The sequence below is a fragment of the Schistocerca americana genome, chromosome 6, assembly GCF_021461395.2.
Source record: "Schistocerca americana isolate TAMUIC-IGC-003095 chromosome 6, iqSchAmer2.1, whole genome shotgun sequence".
NCBI classification, from domain to species: Eukaryota; Metazoa; Arthropoda; class Insecta; order Orthoptera; family Acrididae; genus Schistocerca; species Schistocerca americana.
This window is the reverse complement of record NC_060124.1, coordinates 366,073,221-366,095,041: the sequence shown is the minus strand read 5'-3', so window position 1 is coordinate 366,095,041 and position 21,821 is coordinate 366,073,221. Positions and strand designations below refer to the sequence as shown.

The window sequence follows — 21,821 nt, the reverse complement described above, 5'->3', positions numbered from 1 at the left end:
GTGAGAAAATTACTGCGATAGATCAGATCTGGAGTAGTTTCCTTGGGAAGTGACTGGAATCCAAGATGAACACAGGCTGCCACATGAAGCCGAGGCAGTGAATGGTCCACACCCATTGGGAACGTGGCAGGTAACATGAATTTAAGCTGCTGGAGCAGTAGCCGAAAGCGAACTCTGGAAGGTAACACAGAAGGAGGACACACCCCATACTGGCAGTCACAGGAGTCAACAAAGAAGAAGGAAAAGGAAGGGTGGTCGTGCATGGCAGACAAATAGCATGTGTAGCCACTGAGGACAGTATCACCCCTGTATGACAGTGGTAGTTCAGCAGCTTCTGCATAGAGACACTCAACCGGGCTAGTGTGGAAGGTGCCAGTGGCCAAATGTATTCCACGATGGTGGATTGCATTAAGATGATATAAGATGGAAGAATGTGCAGATGAATAAGCGAAACACACACTCTTAGTTTTGAATTGACCATTATGTTCCATCACTTCACAAACACACCTGGTGAGAGAAATGGGGCAGTAGCTACAAGGAAGGTGTTTGCCCTTACCAGGTTTAGATAAGGATATGATAGTGGCTTCATGCCAGCATCTCGGAAACATGCCATCTGTTCAAATACAATTGTACGTATGAAGGAGAAAGTGCTTTCCTGAAAGAGAAAGGTGCAGCAACATCTGAATGTGAACATTGTCCAGTCCTGGGGAGGAAGATTCTGATGAAGTAAGAGCTTGGTCTAGCTCCCTCATAGTAAAGGTGGCATTTTAGTATTCGTGATTCTGAGAGGAGAAGGGTATCTCAAAAGCCACCTCCACTTATTTCCAAAGGAGGAAGGTGGGGTGATAGTGGGTGAAGCTCGAAATCTCCACAAAATAGTGGCCCAAGGTGCAGAGATAGCAACAGGATCCACAATGACATCATCTGTTATGGACTGGCTGGATACCAGGGAATGGACCTTGGCCCCAGAGAGCCAAATGAGGTTGCCCCACACAACAGAAGAGAGAGCGAAACTGTTAAAATAATTAACAAATGAAATCCAACTAGTTTTTTTGCTATCCCGAAGAATGCAACAACAATGTGCACGCAACTGTTAATAACGAATACAGTTTTCCCTCATAGGATAACTGTTAAAAATATGGAGAATATTTCTCCGCGTGCGAATCGCATCACGGCACACCTCAGTCCACCAGGGGTCAGGGACACAGCGTAGTAAAGATGAAGCACAAGATATGGAATTTTCTGCAGCAGTAAGGATAACGTTTGTAAGGTGCTCCACCTGTTCATCACAACTGTGAAAACATTATTCGTCGAAGGTTGTCAGGGAGGAGTAAAGCCTCCAGTCAGCCTTAGAAAGCTGCCAGTTGGGTTTACACAGAGGTGGGGTAGGAGTCAGCAAACGGATAGTGCACAGGAAATGGTTGCTTGAGCACGTGTCAGACAGAACAGACCACTAGAGATGATGGGCAAGTTGGGCAGTGCAGAACGAGAGATCCAAATGGCAGTAGATATTCGTGGGGCCTGAAAGGAATGTGGATGCTTCGGTGTGAAGACAGATAAGGTTGAGTTGATTTAGAAAGCTATCCAAGAGGGCACCTCTCGGACAGGTTCTGGAAGAGCCCCAAAGTGGACGGTACACGTTAAAGTCACCGAGCAGCAAAAAGGGCGGAAGGAGGGAGTCGATTAACACCCTAAGCTAGAGTAAGTCTGCCCTGGTAACAGTGTATGACAGAGGAATGCAGATGTCACTAATAGAAAAGGTGAAGTGACAAAGGAAAATGTGGACTGCAACAGCTTGCAGCTGGGTGTTCAGTGAGATGGTTTGGCAGGTCAAATTGGAGCAGAAGGAAATTCCTGGAGGCAGGTAACAACAGGCTGCCGATTCCAAAAGCAGCCATAATACCTCCTTGTTGGATCTAATGCCACAAATGTTCTATTGGAGGAGTCATAATGGGGAATGGGGAGGAGTGAACAAATATAGGGCAGTCACCTCAGCAGCTGCCGAGTGCCAGCCTTCGAAGACTCACTGTTGTGTGGCACAGAGGCTGGAGGATAGTATTCCATGAGATCTACAGAGGTGTTGGCATTCTCCGTCGGTTAGTCAGCAGACTTCATGGCAGAAAAATGGATGGTGGTGCACACCAGCCAAATGGAGATCAGCTGGGTGAGGGTACTACGCGGTGACACCACGGAAGAGGATCTCCGGGTCAGGGCAGGAGAAGACCATTTGCATTTATTCAATTTTTTAATGCCTTTACGGTTGGCAGAGGTTCGCCAGAGGGACGTAAAACGTCTTCGCAGGAGTATTACTTTTGTCCTTTCCATCCTGTGGGTTATGTAGCAAGTGATTTCATTCCCCGAGGGCAAAGATTTGGTGGCTTTTTGCACAGCTGTAGGAGGAGGAGATGGGGATGCTACCATGATACTGGGCAATATTACAACTGCAGTGCTGAATTGGAGGTCGCAGGTCTGCCTGGCCATGTCCTTCGTGGAACAAGGCATAGCAAGAACAGTACTATAAGTGCCAGATGGTACAATGCAATGCTTTTGACTAGCCAACAACTTGCAAGCAACAGGGTGAGGTACTTTTTCCTTCATCTGTATCTCCTGGTGGCCTACTCATCAAGATACATGGGACATTCATGGGATGAGGCGGCATGGTCACCATTACAACTGATACCGTGAGGAGAAGAAGGTGTGCAATGCCCTTGTGAGCATACCTTTCACAAGTAGCACATTTGGCCTTGTTTTGACAGGACATGTGAGTGTGGTTGTAACATTGACACTGGTAGCAATGCATCAGGTCTGGAACACACAGTCAGACTGTGATGACTTCAGAGCCTCCTCTGATCTCTGATGGAAGCACTGCTCGATCAAATGTGAGAAAAAAGAGTACGTGTACATACAAAGGTGGCATCAACCTTTCTCATTACCTGACGGACTACAGTGATGTCCTGGACAGAGAGGTAAATTTGGATTTTTCCGTTGGTCAAACCATCAAGCACCCGAGTGTAAATAATGCCACAAGAAGAACTCAGAATTCGATGGCCCTCGACACGAACAGTACAGCCTTGGAGGAGCGAAGCTGTAAGCGGTTGCTGGGCTTGAAAAGCACAATTGGTCTCCAGAAGCACAGTCCCATTATATAAGCAAGGGCAGAATTTCACAGGGCCTGCAATTGGATCAACACCTTTCTGAATAATAACAGAAATAACCATAGCAAAGGACTGGCCTCCTTCGGTACACGATAGCATGAGGAACTGAGTTGCAGCTGGGAGAGTCTTTGAATCTTTAGCCTCATTCTGTTTACGTTTAGTAGATATAGACTAAGATGGTGATTGCATCATTGCGAAAAAATCTCCCACAATTGCCAGCATCTCCAACAGCACGCACCTTCTAACTAGGGGTCCCTACGGAGGGGAGCTCATCCACCTTAGGTGATTGTTTACACCTCAGGTCACACCTCCTGAACTCCTGGCAATTGGGAAGGTAACAGCTCAGGCAGTCACCTGTTCCTGGGCTGGCCTGTACCAGGAAGTACATGCGAACCCTACCTGTCAACTGGGAGCTGAGAATTATGCATTACCCAGTCACCTGTTATAATAGGCTAGCCTTCAGGAGCGCACAGAGAGGAAGAAGAAAAAAAGGGTAACCTCACAGGCTGTAGCGGAGAAAGGGGAAGAAATGGAGAATGAAGAAAGAAAGAAAAACAGTTGAGGGACTGTTCCAGTGCTGGGCTATTGAAATTGCAACACCCATTTCAGAAAATACTAGGACATGTTACGCACAGGAGGGGAAAAAGAACAGGAGTAGAGACACTCAGAGCATGAAAAGTGAAGAGGTGCTGTGAAAGTTGGGGCCCCATGGCAGTCAAGCTCGAACTCACCAAAGAGTGGTAAGTCCCCTTGGGAGATACTCCTTTAGAGCAAACTATCTCTCTTGAAAAGTATGTTCCATTGCAATTAATACCACGAGGTACCACTGGACAAATTCAGCCTCTGGGTGCTTGTCTTTTCCATTCCTATAAAATGTATTATTGCACTATCTTGTAGCTATGCCTTAAAGGACAGCCAGTTTCACGATAAGTTCCATGACAGACTGTTTTGCATTCAGTTGCATACGACCACATTCCATTAGTTCTCATCAGCCCATTACACCAATATGACACTATATGCCTTCTTTAAATGTAGATACCTAACTGAACATCGTGCATGGTTTGTAACTCCCACAGAGTTTGCCTCTGATCTTGATGGGGTGAACCTTTACAATCAATGTGGCATGCCGTTTTTCATTCGGTATTCATGGTGTAAGTTAATGGTTTGCTTTGAATATTTCATGAATGTTGACATTGTTCATTTTGTGAAGTGTAATACCTATATCCCATAGAAGGTCAATCTCTGCACCTCCTGCAGACCATTTTCTGTAGCCCTCCTGAAGTACACGGTGAGTCATTAGCAGCTAATATTCTTCCTGTCATAATTGTCAGCACAACGCTATCAAATGCACCTTACTAAAGACTGAACTTGCAACCTTGCACAAGAGGTGTTCCTTGTCAGACTTCAGGTTCCCCCTTGTATGATAAATGTACTTCAACTGTTGGACTGAGTATTTTTGTCAGTGGACAGCATTTTCCAGAATATTTACAAAGAAAATTATTACGGATATAACAATGCTGTTTCCAGTCTGCTACCATGAGAATATTCTTAAGTAAAAATCACTAGTACACTATCAGTTTTCCTCTCCTTGATTTCAAAATTTGCTTAAATGTGTGTGTCATTCTTCAAAATATACAGGCTGGACTAATCCCTAACTCCAGCCCAGTTTTCTATGAAAACATCAATGTCATTCTGCGACTAAATGCTGTCAAATGTCGTCCTTAATTGTATTTTCATGGCACACAAGAAATACATATGTATATATTTATGGAGCAATGACAATATTTCATATTTTTTCAGTAGCTAAAATAAATAAAATTAGTGCAGACATGTTGGAAATTTATTTGCTTGACTATACTTCCTAGCTATTTGGAAAGATTTATACAAATAAAATATGAGTTGGGTTTCTTTACAAATTTAAAGCTGTCTTTTGACTGTTTTGTATCACTGATTCAGTGCTCATCTCATGAACAAATGAAAGCAGTGACAAGAGAGTACAACAAATAATGAGAGAATTCAGAGCTGTACACTAGAGAGTTCCAAGAATAGAAAACATGCATTGTCATATTTCATTGACGTTTTTAGTAACTTCTAGTTCATGTCTGCAACTAAAATCCGGCATACGGAATGTTTACTAAGTTGGCTAATAGTGGGACAAAAATTAATACAGATTTCAATACAACAAATCTGACCATTCCCTTCTCATTAACAATAATCTGTGCAACATGTTTCATGCGACCAATTCATCTGTTTTGATTCTAGGTATCCCCTTCCCCCTTTTTCAACATTTGCTATAAATGAAACTTCCTGGCAGATTAAAACTGTGTGCCCGACCGAGACTCTAACTCGGGACCTTTGCCTTTCGCGGGCAAGTGCTCTACCATCTGAGCTACCGAAGCACGACTCACGCCCGGTACTCACAGCTTTACTTCTGCCAGTATCTCGCCTCCTACCTTCCAAACTTTACAGAAGCTCTCCTGCGAAACTTGCAGAACTAGCACTCCTGAAAGAAAGGATAATGCGGAGACATGGCTTAGCCACAGCCTGGGGGATGTTTCCAGAATGAGAGCTTCTGTAAAGTTTGGAAGGTAGGAGACGAGATACTGGCAGAAGTAAAGCTGTGAGTACCGGGCGTGAGTCGTGCTTCGGTAGCTCAGATGGTAGAGCACTTGCCCGCGAAAGGCAAAGGTCCCGAGTTCGAGTCTCGGTCGGACACACAGTTTTAATCTGCCAGGAAGTTTCATATCAGCGCACACTCCGCTGCAGAGTGAAAATCTCATTCTGGATTTGCTATAAATGTTTGCAAACACCCTGTATATTCAGATACTAAACCCAAAAAGGAAACTCAAAATAACTATAAGGAAATGATACAATAGATGAAAAAATGTGACTTTTGCAACTACCACAAATTAGTTTAGAGATCCAGGGGAACCAATCCTAACCATTTCAACAACACAGCACCTTAACCCTTTTCACCCCATCTACAATACTGTTTTTTACAAGTCAAAACACACAAACATAATAATACTTCAACATGTTATGCCCCAAATCTTTTTCAGTTTCACCAAAGTGTGGAACATACCTGGTGTCTCATTATTTTCTATCCATACAGTGTTGTATAATGAGGTTTCTACATTGTACGTGGATAGTATTTCAGTTCACTCCTCGGAATAGATAGTGTAATATGGGGTGAATAGGAACAAATTTCAACTTCAAAAGAAAAAACTAAGAAATTTAAAAAGAAAAATGAAAATATAAATTATATAAGATTATGGGTCTTCTGCCTAATTTTAAAACTGTAATTTGTTTTTGGACCTGGCTCATGATTTTCTAACAAAAAATAAAATAAAAACTTGATGTTTCTATTCATCCTGCAAAGTGAGTTGAAGAGAAACAGCAGAGTTAATTTCTTTATTGCTTCTATTAATTAGTCTTTGGGTGAACAGAGACAAGACAAAATCAGTTTTGCTTCTAGAAGAATAAGACGTTAAGTTTACATGGTTCAAAAAAGTTTTGTTTAGTACAAAATTAAGAATATTGCATGAATTGTGATTTTTATTCTATTTCCCAAATAGTGTTATATCTCTAATTACATTATTGTAACATTAAACTGATGAACTTTGTTTGTTTCTTACTGCATTAACTCACAGACATCACACTTAAAAATGATGTCTTTGAATACAAAAGTCACAGGTACCCCCAGGAGTAACAGAGAGCTTTTGAACAACATCTCCATGACTAAAAAGTAACTCATTATCTGTTAAAACAAACGTATTTAATTGGTCTGGATTTTTTTAAAAAAATCACCCAATGTAATCTTTGCCTTCTAAATAACAAATTTTAGATGCATACAATTCAAATGGCTGTTGACTTTTTATGTATCAGAGTGTACACAAGGACGACGAAAAAAAATTCCCGGATTTTTCCTGGGTTTCCCAGTTAAAAATACACTTTCTCCCGGATGAAAATACACTTTTTCCATGTTAAGTGACAGTATACTTTTCCTTGGAACTGTTAAACTTATCAATCCTTTGAATGGTTATGGTTTTATACACCAGTGTAGAATTTTCTGTCAATTTAGAATACAAAACTACGGGAAAAAAATACTTTTTGGAAAGATGTCTGATGTGCAGCACCATGCACACTGAATATTTTCGTATTACGAAAGTATAAATTCGAATTCCACCAAACACAAGGGGAGGGGGGGAAGGGGGGGGGAGGGGAGGGGAGGGGAGGGGAGGGGAGGGGAGGGGATGGGAGTGGAGGGGAGGAGAGGGGAGGGGAGGGGCAGGGTAGGAGACTATGCTAGGTGGGAGGGCAAAACATCAGACAGACAGGACCTTCGGTGCATGATTTTTGCAAGTCAGAGCCCTGTCAAAGCAACTGATTAATACATTCAAGACCAGGCTAGTGCTGAGTAACAAGTGGTGTACATATAAATTATTTTTTGAAGGGATAAGCAGTACCAGGATTGGATGCGATGGCCCAGGAAATGCGCTTTCAAACTACACTGGTGGGATGATTATGTACATTACAGGTTGACATGACAATGGTGGGGTATTGCTGTTAAAGAGTCTGCATCTGAACAAATATGTTTGCCTCAAACATCAAGACTGTACGGGAGGGAACATAAGACATAGGAAGCATGATAACATGTACTGTTATTTGTTTATAGGTTTAATGTGAACAGAAGTATATAACTGGCCATCAATCAGGGTGTGGTCAACATCAGCCCCCTCCAAGCAACCCATGAAAAGTTTGGCATAAGGAGGAGCCACCCTTGTTCCCATGGGCACATCCTGAGGAGGACAGGACCACAAAAGTTGAAGATGTCATAACATCCTGATCTGTTTGTATGTCCGTCCTCAAAGGTAAAGTAGTTGTTGGTAGTATAAAGTTGATTAATACAAGCAGAAAGAACTTCATAGGTTAGGAATCACGCGAGTGCTGGTTGAGGTAACAAGCAGCAGATAGACCATGTTTATACATTACCTCAATCAGCACTGGCGGATGGTGGTGTAGAGAGAGGTGGTATCAATGGTGACAAGCAAGATGTGTGGTGAGAGTGGTAGGGGGACAGATTTCAGACAATCTAGGGAACAGTTAGTATCTTTAATAGAGGAAGGCAGTATTTGTTCTATATGTTGCAAGTGTTGATCAACTGAGGCAGAGAGATGTTCAGTGGGTGCGTTGAAGTCAACAAGTATGGAACGGTCAGGATGGTTGGTACTGTCGATCTTAGGAAGAAGGTAAATGGTGGGTACATGTGGTTTGGTTGGGGTACGAAGTTCTACTGACTGATCTGTCAGTCCTTGTGGGGGGCCTGGGGTACAAAGGATGCACTGTAGGTCAGTTTGTATCACAGTGGCGAGATCTTGATGGCAGATGGTGCATGCAGAAGTATCAGAAAGCTGCTGTAGACCCTTACTCACTCACTCCCACTCTTGTCCACCGGAAGAATAATGATGGAGTCACCAATTTTCAGGGAACAAAGTGCCTGGAATTCTGCAGAGGACAGTTTAGGGTTTTATTGTAGGGACCTGAGAAAGAATGGTGGTGGTTGTGATCATGAGTTGCTATTGCTGCGGGAGGTGGTGGTGCAGACTGGAGGATATTGATGAGGTAGCCAAAGCTCGGTTATAGGAAAGGAATGGTGGTCGAAGATGTGGCTGTTTGGGGAGCTGGAGTGGGACAGAGATAAAAACACGATTGTTGAGCTAGTGTAGGAGAAAGTAGGATAGCTTTTGGAGGTGAAGTCTGGCCTACTGTTGTAGTTTATAGTTGGCTTTATGGATGATACCCCATGCAAGTCAACAACTAACAGCAACGACAGGCCAGACCTCATTTCAAAAAGATATCTTACCTTCTCTAAACACTGCCTTGAACAGTTTCAACCATGACTGCAATCTGATCCTTCCCCCCCCCCCCCCCCCCCCCCACGATGACAACCACCACCACCTCTTCCAAATCAACCCTTACAAGCTATCCAAGAATTCCTAACATGCAATGTTGCTTCACCATTCTTTCTCAGGTCCCTCTGCAGAATTGCAAGCATTTTTTGACTGCTAGACTTTTGTAACAACCATATGGCCTTCTACTTGGATATTACTACCACCAAGTTATCAGTAAAAAGGAATGAGCATACTGATGACACACAATGTCCTGTTGCAGAGGATGCTCTACAACATGACAGTCAAGACCTTGGTGCCTGTTTCACCACACAAGCCACCTGGATTCTCCTGCCTGACAGCACTGAAAATAAAATGATTTTATGGCATCATTGGCCAAAGACCCCATCTGGGGTTGTTTGGGTGCCTGCTGCAAGTCTTTCTATTTGATGCCACTCTAGTGACTTTCATGTTGATAAAGTTGAGATGAAATAATGAGGATAACACAAACACCCAGTTCCCAGGCAAATAAAAATCCTTGACGCAGTCAGGAAATGAACATGATACCCCATGATCTAAGGGCAGTGACGCTGACAACAAGACAACAAGCTGTGGATCCTGACACCACTTTCCGAAAACTTCGCAAGTGGGAACTGGTTTTAATATGTGCTTGGTTCTCGTTACCCACATGGGCTAAAGTTATGTTTCTTTGCAGTAACTTTTCCTTGACTTCACTCTCTTTTATTATTTGTTTTGTATTTTCATTGTTTATTTTCTGACCTCTGTATTTTCCCCCAGGCCCTCCATTGACTATGGTATATCATATGCACTTAGCTTTCCATTCTTGTTGATTCTTTCATGTCGTTTTTCAGTAATCTCTGTGTTGCTTATTATTCTATCTTCCACCTTTAAGATCTCAGGTACTCAAGTCTCTTGTAACTCTTCCCATTTCCTAATTTCCATCAATACTTTTCCTTCATCCCTCTTCCTTTCCCTTGAACCATTCTGCCTCAAGCAGGAGTCACTGACTCTGAAGGCTCACACATTTTCACATCTTTTAATATACTTACTTCTGGTGCTGCTGAGGGTATTTTTTTATTAAGATATTAACACTAACATGCGGATGTTTTTCTCTTCCAAAAGACTGATCAGCTGCTTGAATGTTGCTGTTTTCAGAGATGTGTTGATGTTCAGCATTCTGAACAGGCGTGTTATTTTGGGTCATATCTTCTGTATTGAGATTCTGGAAAGCTCTGACTCTTCCCTATACAATGTTCCAGGCTCTTCAGAATGGCCTTGTTACACCACTCATGTCAGTGGAGGATTTTTTTTTATTAGTTCCTTTATCCTCCTAGTTAATGACCCAAGAGTAAAGTTTTGACAGCAATACAGGACAGAGGTAGGTGAAGAGCTGTGAATGTGTCACAAATTACTTGTGGAAAACTGTGAATTGAGAGTATCAGTACAAGTAGATGTAGAGCACGCACTGGTGAAGGTAGAGCAATGGGAGGAAGCGCACAGTTAAAGCCACACCCCTGGACATGAACTATGGTTAATGATGTACTTCAGAATACCCCTCCCAGAAGATGATATTGTATGGAGGGCAGAAGTCATACAATACATTGTGGGTGATGAGGAAGAATAACACACCGATTGATTTCAAGTACAGGGACTTGAGATTTAGAATTTATGTATGAGAATGGCTGGAGATGGGTGAGGAGACCTGTGACGCAAAACCTGCGGTTGGATGCAAACCCGTTCCATCACACACTTTAGCTGTTAACCATATGATGATATCCATTTTCCCCTAGGAAAGTTAAAATGTGGGCTACTTTCATAGCATCATCAGGTAACACCTGTGGTAGGGACCTGTCAAGATGTAATCTACACCATAGGTAGAACGAGTCTGAATAGCTGCAGCCATTCTGCAGATGCACTAGGGACAGTCGTCTCGACATAGTATGTAGCTGTGTGTGAAACAGGTGTGGTCAATATGGATGCAAAATAAGACTAAATGTTTTCTTCAAGAGAGGCAAAGTCATGTTCTCCATTTTCTGGTGGATGCTTTTACCATTTAGAACGATCACCCACTCTTCTTACCACTTTTATGAGAGATGTACCTGTAAATCAGCAACTGGGATTTGTCTTACTAATAGGTCCATTGCAGAATGTCCCCCCCGCTAATAATTCAGTGCGATCATTGCCTGGGATGCTTATATGACTTGGAATCCAGAGGGATACTATGGAAGTTCCTATGCTGCGGATGTCATATAAAAGTTTGTGACTGAGGGAGATTAATGGACAAATCTGAGAGCAATTGTAAACTGCCTTTAAGCTATTGAGGGAATCGCTGCAAAGGACAATAATTCTGGAAAAGTCGAGGTTTACATGTGTGAAAGCTCTGTGTGTTGCAACTAATTCTTCCATACACTGCATACAATGGGAAGACAGTATTGTTTGAAAAAGTTTGTCAATAAAGATAGGCAACTTTCTCATCATTCTTAGAGCCATTGGTACACATCAGAAAAGGAATGAAACCTGTGGCAATGAACATTGGGGTCTGTGTGATCCTTCATATCACATGGGAAATCCATTCATACAACAGGTCGGGGGACACTACGGAGGAAGCAGCACTAAACCTTCCATCCAGCGCACCCTACCCCCTCCTCTCACCTATCACCATCACCCACACTGGATTACTGCTCTCCCATCAGGCACAGTTACAGTTCAGTCCGGCCACTGCAGCAAGAGATAGTGGTCATGTGTGCGTGAGTTTTGCTTGTGGGAATGTGTGTGTTTTCTACTTCAGAAGAAGGCTTTCTGGCTGAAAACTAATATGTATAGAAGTCTTTCCATTGCGCTTATCTATGACTTGGCATCTCCACTGATGAAATCTACTACACACACAGTCAGTAACAATTAAAGATACAAATGATAGACTATTCATACCTCTACTAAATGTTCCTTTCCTTTTCTTGGATTGATTGCATTAACTCGTGCTCTATAGTACAGCTTACGTGCATTTGGATTGTCGCTGTAAGGAGCAACATAAACTGCCCCGATTTTTGGTCGTTCTGATAGACATGGTAGCATTTGGTTGTTCAGTTCTGTGAGCAATAAAACTTCTCTTTGTGTAGTGTATTCATCGGCCTTTCTTCCCCAGAAATGACCAGGATCAATCACCTTAAAATAAAACCAAGGACATAAGATGTGGTAATCACATCAACAATGATAAAGTACACAGAATTACATATTCAATTTCAATTCAAGGCAAGAAATCAACAATAGTAATTTACAGTTGACTTACTTCACAGAGGGATAAAACATGAATATTTTCAAAACCATCACATCAATTTTAGCATTGCCACAAGCATGTATTTTGGGCAAAAATCAATCAGATGTAATTGTTAATCAGTTTTATCTTTAGATGACAGGTTACCAGTGAAACCCTTTAAACACCCTTGACATACCACATGCTCTGCTTCCAACATCCATATAGCAGGTGCAAAGATGTCTATAGGAATGGGCAATCACAGGCAGATACTGATCTCTATTCATACAACACACAGCCTTAAAGTGAATCACTGTGTCCCCCACCACTTGTTGCACGGCGGACCAAACTAACTATATGAGGATAAATCACTACTAACAAGAGGAGGAACTGCAGTAGACATGCTTTGACAAAAGACAGAAATTTTTTTTAAATTCCAGCTGCCCACGTACTAATTTACTACTGTTAGTGCCCCATTTCCTGATCTAATTTCTTTAGCACAGCCTGTGTAATCTGACTACATTCTGTAACTCTTGTTTTTCTTTTGTTGATGTTTACCTTATATCCTCCTTTCAACACACTGTCCGTTCTGTTCATTTGTTCTTTTAAGTTCTTTGCTGGCTCTGACATAAATGTGGTATCATTGGGAAAGCTCAAAGTTTTTATTTTCTCTCTATGAATTTTAATTAATTCTCCAAATTTGTCTTTGGTTTACTTTACTGCTTCCTCAATGTATAGATTGAACAAAGTCAATGATAGGCTACAACCCTTTTTCACTCCCTTCCCTTTCATTCCGTTCGACTTTTATTACTGTGTTCAGATTTCTGTGCAAGTTATAAATAACCTTTCACACCCTGTATTTTACCATTACTACCTTTAAAACTTCAAAGAGTGTACTCCATTCTACATTGTCAAAAGCTTTCTCCAGTTTACAACTACTACAAATGTAGTTTGAGTTTATTTAACGTACCTTCCAAGGTAAGTCATATGATTAGCATTTTGGCACTTACTAGATCTTCCATTTGTTTGCAAATACTTTGTGGCAGTACTTTGCAGCCATGACTTATTTAATCGGTAGTTTGGTAATATTCACACCTATCAGAAGCTTCTTTTCTTGGATTTGGAATTATTACATGCTTCTTGAAGTCCAAGAGTATTTCGCTTGTCACACACACATCTTGTACACTGGGTGCAATAGTTTCATCAACGCTGGCTCTCCCACACAGATCAATAATTCCGAGGGAATGTCACCTAGTGTATCGACCTTGTTTTGACTTAGGTCTTTCACTGCTCTGTCAAATTCTTATCGCAGATATATCTCCCGCCTCTTCTTCTACTTCCTCTTCCCATTCTATAACACTGCCATCCAGTGCATTACCCTTGTAAAGAACCTCTACATACCCATTTCACATTTCAACTTTCCCTTCTTTTCATAGTACTGGATTTCCCCCAAGCTCTTGAAATCCCTAAGGCTGCTCCTCTTTCCTCCAAATGTCTCCTTAGATTTCCTTAAGTGGGTATCTATACTTTCCCTAGTTATATATGTGTATTGCTTCTGTCCTCTAGCTATTCCTTCTCAACCATTCTGCACATTCTGCCAATATCATTTTTAGAGGACTGTATTCTCTTTCACCTGTTTCAATTAGTGCATTTTTACATTTTTTCTTTCTTCAATAAAATACATTATCTCCTGTGATAGCTTAGGAGCTATATCAAGGTTAAGTGATACCTGTCAGAGTCTTATGGCGAAAAAAAATGACCCATACTGCTTTGTCTGTGACACTGCAAAAAACATTGATGTCTAGTGAATCCTACTAATGTGTCAAAATTTTATGACAATTTTCAGTGCCCTAAACTCTCACATTGTGGAAATTAACCTTTCCAGATAGGTGAAAAACAACAAATAAACAACTTGCATATTCCAACACACAAAAACTCTTTTCTTGCTTTGTCACCATTTTGTCAAGGCACTGCACTATTAATGCCAATTAGTGGGAAGGGAACAATGCAAACTGAGTGATTTTACAGTTATATTCATGTATCAATCACATCTGAACTTGTAATACCATGGAAAATATACAACACTGGAAACAAATGAATCATTTATAGCAGCCCTGTATATTCAATCTGAAACCTTCAGTGACTCCAGGTCTCTTGCATGTATACAACTTTCTTTTGCAATTCTTAAACCATATGTTAGCGATGATTAAATTATTTTATGTGCAAAATTCTACCATGTGGGATTCTCTCTCATTCCTTTTTCCCTGGCCATTTTCTCCTACTATTTTTCTTTCTCTTCCTTTTCCTAATGTTGAATTCCAATCCCCCATCACATCTAAATTTTCGTCTCCCTTAACTATCTGAGTAATTTCTTTCATCTCATCATAAATTCTTTCACTCTGTTCATCATTCATACCATTGTGGTGGGTGTTGGCTTCGTGCCTATCTGGGATATGATAATACACTCACTGCACTGCTCATAATAATTTAACCACGGTCTTATTTTCTTATTCATAATTATACTTACTCCTTCATTAAGCCTATTTGATTATTTATTGATAACCCTGTACTTACCTGATTAGAAATCCTGTTCATGCTGCCACCGAACTCCACTACTTTCCACTATACTTGACTTCAACGTATCCATTTCCCTTTTTAAATTCACTAACCTATCTCCCCAGTTATGGGCTCTAAAATTTACCATGCTACAAAAGGACATCATCATCATATTAACCTGAAAGCAGAGCTGCATCCCCTTGGGAAAAATATTGAGTGTAGTTTGGCTTGCTTTCAGCTGTTCACAGTACCAGAACAGTGAGGCCATTTAGCTGATGTTACAAAGACAGATCAATCAATCATCAAGGCTGTCGCCCTTGCAACTACTGAAAACGTTGCTCCCTTCCTCAGGGGGCTCATGTTTGTCTGACCTCTCCTTCAGACATCACTCCATTGCAATTGCACCTAAGGCCCAGCTACCTGTATCACTGACGCATGGGAGCCACTCCCACTCAGCAAGGTCCGTGATTCATGGGACAGTCATCACCACTATCATGTGCAAACAGTATGACCATCACCACACAATTACCACTATTTTCAAACCTATCACATTTCACATAGGGATTGTGCCAGCATTCATCCCCATAACGTGAGTCACATTATGCAATGCATATTTTGTGTATACATGATTTTTGCTATTTTCAGATGAAAATCACTGCTGTCAATGGTCTGTTAACATGTTAAGCTCGAAGATGTACCACAGTTCTGAGTCCACATTATACTGTAGGTACCCTTATAACTGGCAGGTTAAACGATTTCAAAGGTCAGACGAAGGCAAGTTTATCATCATTTACAATAAGACTTTCCTCAACTTGGTGTTTGGTTAGAAGACAACTGAGCTTTAATCCACTTACTCATTCAATACCTGGCTGATAGATCCCTCAAATCCAGAAGGAATTTTTTAGTACAATACACTGATCGCAATAAAGCATATCACAGATAACTTTGTAAGATAAATTAATGTTTGATTTATTATTTATTTTTAGTATCTACGAGGAATGTCCACCATGCATTATTAACTCAAAAGAATTCTTTCTCGGGACATGACATAATTCTATTCATGTATTAAAGTTGTACAATCCAGAGAAAACAATGAGCATTTTACAAGTTCTACATAGGACAAGCAAAACTCACAGTAAGAATGTTATTTATGTTTATATAATGTGTTTCAATCCACCTCCTTTCATCAGTGCATGAAAAATTTTGCAACAATTTTGAAAATACGTTTCCAATTTTTATTCAATACAGTTTGCAGTATTAAACTAGCGTAACACTTGTTTCCATACTCACATGCGTTATTGCAATTTCCATGGAACTTGTCGAAATTGATGGGAGGAGTTGCTCACTTTTTCGTTCTATGCCTCTCGTCTCTAAAGACAGCATAGCACCCTTTGATGACAACCCCAACTTCTTCACCCTTTCAGCAGCCAGATGAGGTCTACACAAGCAAAGTCATAAACTAGCGTACATGAAATTTTTAAGCTTCAAACAATGTATCAAAAGCTCTTACAACTTACTGCAGGTGAGTAGATTTTATCAAATTATAAATCCTTCCATGTTTAACACACTTAAGATTTTTTTTTCTCCATATGTAAATACAATATGTGACTTATTTTTGAGATGCTCTGAATTTAAAAACTATGGTAACTAATCAGAATATGTTACTTCTTACATTCAAACAGCATAATAAAATGAGTGGATGCATTTGATTTTGAGCACTAACCAGCAAGCAAGCCAAAGTTAAAAGACCACAAAATTGCCAATTATTGTTTTTTTGTTTTAGTGCGCAAAAACAACTAGGGTCATACGCACCCATGTCACAGCCATAGAACACGAAGATGAAAAAGGAGTTAAAAGCAACTACCTATTAAGCTCAATTGACAGAAGGAAAGACAGCTAAAAAACAGGGACTTTGAGAAAAGTCCATAAAATAAGCCTTAGAGAGAACAGAGGTCCTGAACTAAAGATTAAATGTCCATGGCATATTGCTGCAATGGATAAAAAGTAAAATGCAGTCAACAGCCTGTGTGTCATTCGCTAAGATGGCCGATCAATCACACGGCAAACATAAATGAGGGGGGGGGGGGGGGGGGGGGAAAAAAAAAAAAAAAAAAAAAAAAAAGTGGATTTGGTCAGGAAATGCGAACCATTAAAGGTTGAGGAAAATGACCACAAAGTGGTGGGGGACCACCACATAACAAATGGCGATGGTTAAAAAGACAGTGTCCAATACGCAACCTAGCTAAATGATCTCCTCATGACAAGAGTGCAGAGAGGAGGTTGGCCAAGCTGCTGGGAGAGGTTTAATTCCCCGGAGCTTTTTCCCATGAAGGGAAGACCAGCGATGATGCCAAAGTGACACTACCTGCTGAGGGAGTGGATGAACTAGTGGGCCGAGGTACAAGAACTGCAGCCTTGGCAGAAGCGTCAGCGGCCTCATTTTTCATCAAGACCAACGTGACCAGAAACCCACACACATCACAGTGGCTCCATCAAGAGTGAGCAAGTGAAAGCTTTCCTGCATCTGTTGAAATAAGGATGTGTGGTGTACAGCTCACAGAGGCACTGAGAGAGTTGGAGCAGACTGCACACTTGAAAAGCCTGTTTCGCCGGATGTACTGCGTGGCTTGATAGAGGGAGAAGAGCTCCACTGTAAATACTGGGTAGTGTTCCTGAAACCAATATCAAAAATTGTAGGTGCCAATGACAAAGGCACACCAGACACCATGGTCAGCCCAAGAGCCATCAGTGTAGATAGAGTGAGTCTCAAGTAGAGTCCTTAGGAAGCAAATGAAGTCCAAGGTGAAAACAGGCCACTGTCACGTAGCCAAGGTGGTGAAGGGTTCAACCCAATGGGAAAGCAGCAAGAAGCGTGAAGTTAAGCTGCTGGAGCTATAGCCAAAAACGAATTCCACGAGGTAACAGAGAAGAGGGATGCACCACATACTGGTGATCAAAGGAGTCATCAAAGAAGGAGGCATATGACGGATGGCTAGGCATCACAGAAGAACGACATGCGTATCTGCTTAGGAGAAAATCTAGTGAAAAAGACGCCAGTGGCCAAACAGGTGCCACGATGGTGAATTTTATTGAGGCGGCATAAGATGGACAGATGTGCAAATCCATAAATGAAACACCCATAGTTTAGTTTTGAACGGACGAGGCTCTGGTCCAAATGGAGAATGGTGGTTCAATCCACTCCACAAATAGTACTGCTGAGGAAACGTAGGACACTGAGGGATCATGTACAGCAGGTGGCCAGCTAAGACATGTGGGAGGACCAAGAAGGTTTCCTACCGAACATGAGCCCCAGCAATTTCATAGTTTCAAACAACGGATGAGCAACAGGCCCAAAATGTAAAGACAATGAAAGAAACCAATTACACCACCAGAAATTCATAGAAACAGTTTTGTCAGTGGAAAAGCGAAAGCCATTGTCAATGCTCCATGAGTAAAGACCATCAAGATATTGCTGAAGACCCTGCTCAAGGAGACAAGTCCGTGGAGAACCGATAGATGGCAAAATCGTCAACAAAAAGGGAGCCGGAGATGCCCAGCAGAAGAAAGCCCATAACAGGATTAATGATAATAGCAAAGAAGATGACAATCAGGACAGAACCCTGAGGCACATAGGTTTCATGGATAAACGTTTCCAACAAGGCAGAATCCACATGTACCTTGAAAACTCGATCTTTCAAAAATTTCTGAAGGAAACAGGGCATGTGGCCTCGGAAGCCCCATGTGTAGATAGTACAAAGGATACAAGTCCTCCAACAGGTGTTGTATGCTTTCTCCAAATTGAAAAACATGGCCACATTTTATATTTCCACAGAAAACCATTCAAAACATGGGTTACGCCATTTGAAAGCTGGTGGTAATAATTTGTTTAGCGCATTGTCTATCTGCATGAATCATTTATTCCATCACCTTGCATACACAGCTGGTGAGAGAAATGGGGCAGCAGCTAGAAGGAAGGTGTTTGTCCTTACTGGGCTTAGGTATGGGTATGACAGCGACTTTGTGCCTGTGTCTGGGAAATGTGCCCTCTCCCCAGATGCAATTGTATATATGAAGTAGAAAGTGCTTGTCCACTAGAGAAAGGCTCTGCAACATCTGAATGTGAACATCGTGCGGTCCTGGGGCGAAGGATCAGGATGAATTGAGAGCATGATCTAGATCCCTCATAGTAAATGTGGCATTGTAGCATTCACGATTCTGAGAAAAGAAGGGTATCACCTGAGCCACCTCCACTTTCTTCAATGGAGGAAGACAGGGTTATAGTGGATGGAGCTTGAAATCTACGCAAACAAGAGGCCCAAGGCATTGGAGATAGCAATAGGGTCCACTATGCCATCATATGCTTCGGTCAGGCCGGAAATTGGGGAATGGACCTTGGTCTCAGAGAGCATTCACAGGTTGGTCCACACGACAGAAGAGAGAGTGGAACTTTTATAAGCACTATTACATGAAATTCAGCTAGCTTTTTTGCTATCGTGAAGAATGTGAAGACACTGCTCATGTAACTGTTTGTAACGAACGCAGTTTGCCATTGTAGGATGATCGTTAAAAAGGCGATTACATCTCCGCACGCGAATTGTGTCATGGCACACCTCAGTCCACTAAGGGACCAGGACACATTGTGTTAAAGATGAAGTGCAAGGAATGAAATGTTCTGCAGTGATAAAGATAAAAGTTCGTAAGGTATTCTACCTGGTCATCAAATCTGGGGAAATAGTCTTCGTGGAAGGTTGTCGTGGAGGAGTAAGGCCTCTGGTCAGTCTTAAAAAACTGCCATTTGGTTTTGCACATATGTGGGATAGGAGGCAGCAAATAGATATCACACAGGAAACGATTGCTCGAGTATGTGTCAGAGAGAAAAGACCACTCAAGATGACAGGCAAGCCGAGCAGTGTAGAAGGAGAGGTCCAAATGGGAATAGGTGTATGTGGAGTCTGAAAGGAAAGTGGATACTCCTGTGTTAAGGCAAACGAGGTTAACTTGACTGAGACAGTCAGCCAAGAGACCACTTCTCAAATAGGTTCTGGGAGGACCCAAAAGGGGGAGATGCCATTTCAGCCACCAAGCAGCAGAAAGGGGTGAGGGAGTTACCCAATAAGCTGGAGGAAGTCTGCCCTGGTGACACCGAATGGTGGAGGGATGTAAACAGTACAATGGAAAAAGGTCAAATGAGGAAGGAAAATACAGACTGCAACAGCTTGAAGCCAGGTAGTCAGGTAGATGGTTTGACTATGAATGTCATCCTGGATGGGCAGTATGACTTCCCCATGAAGTGGAAAGCCATCTTCAGAGGGAAGGTCAAAGTGGTCATGAGGATGCAATTTTGTTTCCTGGAGGCAAAGAACAAGTGGGTGCTGCAATTCAAGAGCAGCCGTATTTACTATTCATTGGTCCTAAGGCTGGCAACGTTCCATTGGAGTGGAGTCATAATGAGGAAAAGAAGAAAGGAAAAAATTAAGGGGTGTCACCTCATTGAGGTTGGCAGTGCGCACCGCACCGGCATCACAGATGTAGGCTGGGTGATGGTATCAAGTAGCGACACCATTGAAGAGGATCTCCGAGTTGGAGAAGGAGAGGATCATTTGCCTTTGCTTGATTTCTTGCAACCTTTGCATGTGGCAGATGACAATTCAGATGACTGTTGTTTGCAGGGACGTAAAAAGTCTCCGTGGGAGTATTCCCTCTGTCCTTTTTGGCCTGCCAGTTGCGTAGAAGGTGACTTCACCCTGTGAGGCAGAAGTTTGGTGGCTTGTTGCACAGCTGGAGGAGATAACCGGGAGGCTGCCATGACACTGGGTAATTTTACAACCATGGTGCTGAATTTGAGGTCACATGTCTGCATGGTCATCTTATTTGTGGGGTAAGATGGAGCAAGAATAGTATCAGATGGCAAAATCCAGGGTTTCAGACTAGCCAACAACTTGCAAGTGACAGGGTAAGACACCATTTCCTTCACGTGTATATCCTGAGTGGATCGCTCAATGAAATACATGGGACAATCTTGGGAGGAGACAGCATGGCAGCCATTGCAATTGATACAGTAGGGAGAAAGAAGTGGACAATCACCCTTGTGAGCATCTATACATATTAGGCCAGATGTTGACAGGACATTCGAGTGTGGTTTAACAATGACACTGGTAGCAGCGCATTGGGTTCGTAATATATGGTCGGACTGTGATAACTTCATAGCCTGCTTTGATCTTTGATGGAAGCACTGCTCTATCAAATGGAAAAAGAGTGTGTGTGGGCACTAAGGATGTATCTACCTTTTTCATCATCCGACGGACTGCAATGTCATCCTGATCAGAGAGGTACGCTCCTTCCAACTGGGGGCTGCACCCATCTTAGGTGATTGTTCACACCTCAGGAAACATCTCAAGTCACACCTTCTGAATACCTGAAAAGGGGAACAACTGGAAATTTGGGAAGGTAACAACTCAGGCAATCACCCCTCCCTAGGCCTGGCCTGTACCACAGGGTATGTGCGAACCCTAACTGTCGAGCCAGGGCTGTGAATTGTATGTTACGCAGTCAGCTGTTACACATCAGCCACATCGGCCGACCTTCAGGAGTCCACAGGGAGGAAGAAGAAAAAGAGGAACCTCAAATGCCAAAGTGGAGGATAGATAGGAGAAGGGGAATGAAGAAAGAAAACAAGGAACAAACAACACTGGAGACACTGTTCAGATGTAATGCTGCTGAAAATGCAGAACATATTCCCAAAAACATTCCAAGAATGTTCCCCAATGGAGGGGTAAAGGAAAAGCACTTCAGCTATGAAAAATTCACCAAGATTGGCAAAGTTTTACAGAAGCTCAAAATTTAGCATTATCTTCAATATGAGATGCTTTTAACACATTGGAGACAAGTGACATTGCTCCTATGTTGGACAGATTTACTCCAAAAAGCTGACCGACCTAGGACCTATGTTGG

The 21,821-nt window shown here is 42.0% G+C and overlaps 1 protein-coding gene across 5 annotated transcripts in view; it reads right to left on the bottom strand.

The window, feature by feature from the left end:
* Nucleotides 1–21,821, bottom strand: part of LOC124619536 (probable ATP-dependent RNA helicase spindle-E) — a 265,425-nt gene that overhangs the window by 99,935 nt on the left and 143,669 nt on the right. For all 5 annotated transcript variants that reach the window (XM_047146000.1, XM_047145997.1, XM_047146002.1 and 2 more), the window contains exons 16-17: nucleotides 16,161–16,308; nucleotides 11,993–12,226 (exon numbers count right to left, since the gene is read on the bottom strand). In XM_047146000.1, coding sequence (XP_047001956.1) covers nucleotides 11,993–12,226; nucleotides 16,161–16,308 — 382 coding nt within the window. The remainder of the gene's footprint in view (nucleotides 1–11,992; nucleotides 12,227–16,160; nucleotides 16,309–21,821) is intronic.